Source organism: Phyllobates terribilis, unplaced genomic scaffold, assembly GCF_046119375.1.
Source record: "Phyllobates terribilis strain yellow unplaced genomic scaffold, ASM4611937v1 Scaffold_1__5_contigs__length_1240528914, whole genome shotgun sequence".
Lineage (NCBI taxonomy): Eukaryota > Metazoa > Chordata > Amphibia > Anura > Dendrobatidae > Phyllobates > Phyllobates terribilis.
This window is the reverse complement of record NW_027362761.1, coordinates 38756707-38762706: the sequence shown is the minus strand read 5'-3', so window position 1 is coordinate 38762706 and position 6000 is coordinate 38756707. Positions and strand designations below refer to the sequence as shown.

Below are 6000 nucleotides of genomic sequence, written 5' to 3'. Positions count from 1 at the left end.
AAAGAATGTGATATAATAATCAAATGCATGGCTCTTTTAACGTTTCAAAGTTATACCCTTTTGTAGCCTAAAAAAATCACAAAAGCCAATCAGATTATGATTGCCATACTTATCTCTATCTATGACCATATTCAAAGCAACACAATCATAGCTGGTAAAATGACAGATGGACACTAGGGTACTTGTACACTACTATTTTCCCTCCATTATTCTCTTCTCTGTAATTCAGCAGCATAGGCTGTGCTATTCTTCCATAATAAAGGACTATTAAAAATGGTGAGTTGTATAGCCTGTTTTTTTGTAATAGCCAAACAGGAAAGGAGAATACAGGAAAAAGTAACAGTGTACATGAGCCCATCCTATGACTTTTTATTCATGTACACAAAATATATATAAATGCATAAATGTACTCACTCATACCCATATTTTTCAATAACAAAGGTTGAGCAAGAGACCCAGCAAGAACTAGAAGATAATATTCCTACCACAAAACGGCACTACATTTCATTTGTAAGCAAACAGTAATAATACAAAAGACAGAGCCCCCCACCCTTTTCCCACCCGTAACTTTCCCTTCACCGACCCCATTCCTTAGTCCTTCAGAAACCTAAAATTTGTATATTACATAATGATGCTGGTAGAGCAGGTCATAATAAATTGTTTCCTTGCATTGGAAATGGGAACAGAAGACTACTGCTCTATATTGAAGTGGACATTCCTTTTTTTCATTTATTGATTAAATGCACCTAGAACAAGAAGGAGCAAGAAGCACCTTAGTGGTCCATTTATTTGGCTTAACAGAATTAATGTGAGCTCTAAATGATGTATGATGCACATAATTTTCATCTATTCTTACATTGCCTTGGAGCAACACGATAGAAGAACAAAGTTCACTTCAAAATTGTGGTTGGCTCCATAGGAACTATGGTATAAGATGTAAATGTCTCTTATGCTTTCAATTTAATGAGAGTTAATGAGTCTTAATCAGGTAATAGATACTACTAATTCCTTCTTGTTGTACATGTTTTTCTATGGTAACTTCCTTAAGAAAATGGGTCATATAACACTTTCAAAACACCAAAACCATGCCGTAATAAAAGTCATAGACTGTTAGAGAGAACACAATTAAGGAATCCTTCAGCAATATGGTTCCACAGCAGTAAGATGATCAAAATATACTATGACATTTCATATTGTAAATACCGAATTATTGGTGTGCTTTTTGCTCTTACACCCATCTACGTATCAATGTCTTCCATTACTTTAACATATAGACTTGCCCCTTTAATGGATTTTTAAGTTTTCTACTTCACATGCATAAGGGCAAGTCACATGTGAACTTCTTCATTCGGAAGACCATTCTTCAACAATCAGATAAGCTTCATCTCCTTCTTACGGTAATGTTTTCAAAGAAGGAGGCTATAAGATGAATCCAATAACCAAGACCTAGAGTTCTTGATGTTGTGTTGTCTGTTCTTATATAACTGGATGGATATATGACAAATAACACAATAAACTACATGGTGTCGATTGATCTTCTGAATTTTGTACCTATTTTCATACTGTCATTTGGCTTATTAAACAATGCTGCCCAGTTAGACTTGCACAATTCTAAACACCAGATTTACTCAAAAAAGTAATGAGATCGATATTTAGTCTGGTACTGTTTGCAGCAGGGACTTACTAGGAATGCTCTTGTAAATATCTAATACTATTTTGTTTTGGAATTGATAAGTCTTCTCCTGCATCATGTTGATTGCTCCCAAACAAGATGGGTTTCTCAGTAGAAGATGGAATGCAGAGGACAATAAGTGGATGCTCATTAATAGTATGTGTCCTTAGCTCTCCGGTGTAGGTGCTGCTCCTCTTTTCTCCTCTCACGATGGGATTTGTGTTGGTGGTGATGATGATGGTGGTGGTGGTTATTATTATGGTGGTGGTGGTTATGATGCTGGTTGTGTGGATGGTGTCTGTGCTGATGATGATGTCTTCGTGTCCTGTGATGTCTTCGGGCTGTTTGGTAAAAAAAAAGTTACTAATACACAAAATTTATTTTACATGATTTAAGATTTAGAATAATAGACCATTGTTGCTTGACCCTAGTGATGGGAATCAGTACAGGAGCCAGAGCAAAAGCATGTAATGTGATCCTACAGAGGAAACTGCCATACTTTAGTTGGCTGTTCATTGGTACCGCTTGATAGCATAATTGTCTTATGAAAGAATTAAGAAAAACAAATATTTTTCTCAGGAACTATGAACATTTCATCCATCTAACTATAATCACACTTTCTGTCAGACAACTTTTTACGTTAATATGTCTACCTAAATCCAGCCATTCATTATGAGATGTCTCCTATCTACGCAGGTGGTGCACATTGTTTCTGTTTGTTGGAGAAGAACAGTACAGCCAGGAACTAAAGAGAACAGAGACCTGCGACTACTGGTTCTGGAATTCACCACAGCCTTGAGGTGTATTGTAGATAACCACAATGTTGACATCAATGATATTGTATTTTTGTACAAATAGAATCTGATAAAAATAGAAAATTATTTATGTCTAGTAGTTAAAAAAAGAGTTGAAACATTCATAAAAAATGGAGAGCTAAAATGTTTTCATTATTTTTAATGATAGCTATTAGTGTTGAGCGAGTATGTTCTATTAACCCTTTCGCCGAGTATGCTTGGGCCGAGCTCCGAGTATTTATAGCTGCTCGGTGATATGGTTGAATCGCTCCCGTGTGCATGATTTGCAACTGTTTGACAGCTTTATTACATGTGAGGAATGTCTATTTCTTACACATTCCTCCCATGTAATAAAGCTGTCAAACAGTCGCAAATCATGCACACGGGAGCGATTTAACCTTATCACCGAGCAGCTATAAATACTCGGAGCTCGGCCCGAGCATACTCGGACAGAACATACTCGCTCAACCCTAATAGCTATCCTATAAAGTAACAAGATATATAGGCATACGCACGTTTAACACAAAGGATTCTAGGCTTGTCCCATCTTCCATTCTTGTGACATCGAATAGTTGGTACATGTCGCTGTATGAAGCCATCTTGGCACTGGTACCGCACGGTGGAATGGATACTGTATTTCTCCTTCTTTTTGCCAATGACATGGGCATTTCTAACTGTAGGAGGTGTGCTGCAAAGCACTATGGAAATAAAATGGTGATCTTAACTACTGAACAAAACATTTATCTAATCTTTCATTTCGTTAAACTACACCCCTCAATATTTAAATTGCAACACCAAGAAGGAAAAGTCATGAATGTATGGAAATCACAGAATCGAAAGACATAAAAATGATGACAAAATGGAAACAAAATTTTCAGAACATCTCAATTTATTCACTATAGAGTATGAGAGCCACAGAAAAACACGCACTTACACACCTCGGTATGCTATCAATGAGGTTATTAACCTCTTCCTGACATATGACGACATCATATGTCAGGTCTTTGACACAAGAAACAAGCCCTCATACTGCTATATGGACAGAAAAATAAAAAAGTGACGGTTCTTGGAAAAAGGCGAGGAAAAAAAGTAAAAAAAAAAGAAAAATAGCCTGGTCATGAAGGGGTTAAAGGTTTTCTGAAGAATGTTATGCCATGCTGAATACACTTGGGTACACAGGTCATCAAGATCTGCTTCTGGCAGCTGCCTTTGCAATTACCGACCAATAATGTCCCAGATGGGTGGCAGGACATGGTAGCATATTTAGACCACACAGTCTGCTTACAGTAACATGAGCAATATATGGCCTGACATTGTTGTGTTAAAAAATAGGTCCTGGGACACTTTAGAGAAATGACCATACCACTGGTTCCATGACTGATCCATTCTCAACTGCAAGCAAAAATGGACATCAAATACCAAGCCCAAGGTGTCAAAAAGTGACTACACAATCCATCAAAAGGCATTTGGGATTTGAGCCATACAGCTTCACGTGTTCCTCTGACCATACACCACCACTCTCAAAGGCTATCATGGTGCAGGGTAAGATGGCAATGTAGGCCGGAAGGGAGGTCTATGTTCTTCAGCTATGACTTGTGCATTTGTCTTGGATACAATTATAGCCAAAGATTGGTCTGGAGACCACATAGGCAATGCAATGAAGAGACCTTAGAATGTCAAGAAAACATCATACTAGTTATACTAATGGAGTAGGAGTCATAGAACCAGTGGTATGGCCATTTCTACAAAATGTCGCAGAAGCCATTTTTGAATGTGACAATGTAAGGAATAATGTTGCTGATGCTACTATGAGCATGCTGCATGGTCTAAACGCACTTCAATGGCCTGCAGTGTCTCGATCGAGCACATTTCGGTCGTCATTGGTTGGCAATGTGACCTGCCAGCAGCAGCTGGTATTAATGATTTGCGTGCCCAAGTATATTCAGAATGGCAGAACATTCCTCAGACAACAACTAATAACCTAATAGCGCATAAGAGCGTGTATTTTTTGCGCTCATACTTGATACTGAATAAATTGAGATGTTTTGCCAATGTTTCTATTTCTTTCACCAGTTGCATATAATTAACATGTGTATCGATCCTTTAATTTCTATATTTCCATGACTTTTCCGTCTTCGTATTGCCATTTCAATGTTGAGGAATGTATATTAGTCTATGTGGGAAAATGTAATGCTACAAATATACAGTTATATGAAAAAGTTTGGGCACCCCTATTAATCTTAAGCTTAATGTTTTATAAAAATTGCTGTTTTTGCAACAGCTATTTCAGTTTGATATATGTAATATCTGTTGGACACAGTAATGTTTCTGCCTTGAAATGAGGTTTATTGTACTAACAGAAAATGTGCAATCTGCATTCAAACAAAATTTGACAGGTGCCTAAGTATGGGCACCTCACCAGAAAAGTGACATTAATATTTAGTAGATCCTCCTTTTGCAAAAATAACAGCCTCTAGTCGCTTCCTGTATCTTTTAATGATTTCCTGGATCCTGGATGAAGGTATTTTTGACCGTTCCTCTTTACAAAACAATTCCAGTTCAGTTAAGTTTGATGGTCGCCGAGCATGGACAGCCCTCTTGAAATGATCCCACAGATGTTCAATGATATTCAGGTCTGGGGACTGGGATGGCCATTCCAGAACATTGTAATTGTTCCTCTGCATGAATGCCTGAGTAGATTTGGAGCGGTGTTTTGGATCATTGTCTTGCTGAAAGATCCATCCCCTGCGTAACTTCAACTTTGTCACTGATTCTTGAACATTATTGTCAATAATCTGCCGATACTGAGTGGAATCCATGCGTCCCTCAACTTTAACAAGATTCCCGGTGCCGGCATTGGCCACACAGCCCCAAAGCATGATGGAACCTGCACCAAATTTTACTGTGGGTAGCAAGTGTTTTTCTTGGAATGCTGTGTTTTTTTGCCGCCATGCATAACGCCTTTTTGTATGACCAAACAACTCAATCTTGGTTTCATCAGTCCACAGGACCTTCTTCCAAAAAGAAATTGGCTTCTCCAAATGTGCTTTTGCATACCTCAGCCGACTCTGTTTGTGGCATGCTTGCAGAAACGGCTTCTTTCGCATCACTCTCCCATACAGCTTCTCCTTGTGCAAAGTGCGTTGTATAGTTGACCGATGCACAGTGACACCATCTGCAGCAAATTGATGCTGCTGCTCTCTGGAGGTGGTCTGAGGATTGTCCTTGACTGATCTCACCATTCTTCTTCTCTGCCTTTCTGATGTTTTTCTTGGCCTGCCACTTCTGGCCTTAACAAGAACTGTCCCTGTGTTCTTCCTTTTCCTTACTATGTTCCTCATAGTGGAAACTGACAGGTTAAATCTCTGAGACAGCTTTCTGTATTCTTCCCCTGAAAAACTATGTTGAATAATCTTTGTTTTCAGATCATTTGACAGTTGTTTTGAGGAGCCCATGATGCCACTCTTCAGAGGAGATTCAAACAGGAGAACAACTTGCAAGTGGCCACTTTAAGTAGCTTTTCTCATGATTGCA

At 38.4% G+C, this 6000-nt stretch overlaps 1 protein-coding gene across 2 annotated transcripts in view; it reads right to left on the bottom strand.

Moving 5' to 3' along the window:
- Positions 1-1009: 1009 nt before the first annotated feature.
- NCAN (neurocan) overlaps positions 1010-6000 on the bottom strand; it is a 398804-nt gene continuing 393813 nt past the window's right edge. For both annotated transcript variants that reach the window (XM_073661046.1, XM_073661047.1), the window contains 2 exons: positions 2982-3164; positions 1010-2013 (listed from right to left, as the gene is read on the bottom strand). In XM_073661046.1, coding sequence (XP_073517147.1) covers positions 1823-2013; positions 2982-3164 — 374 coding nt within the window. In that variant the 3' untranslated portion in view covers positions 1010-1822. The remainder of the gene's footprint in view (positions 2014-2981; positions 3165-6000) is intronic.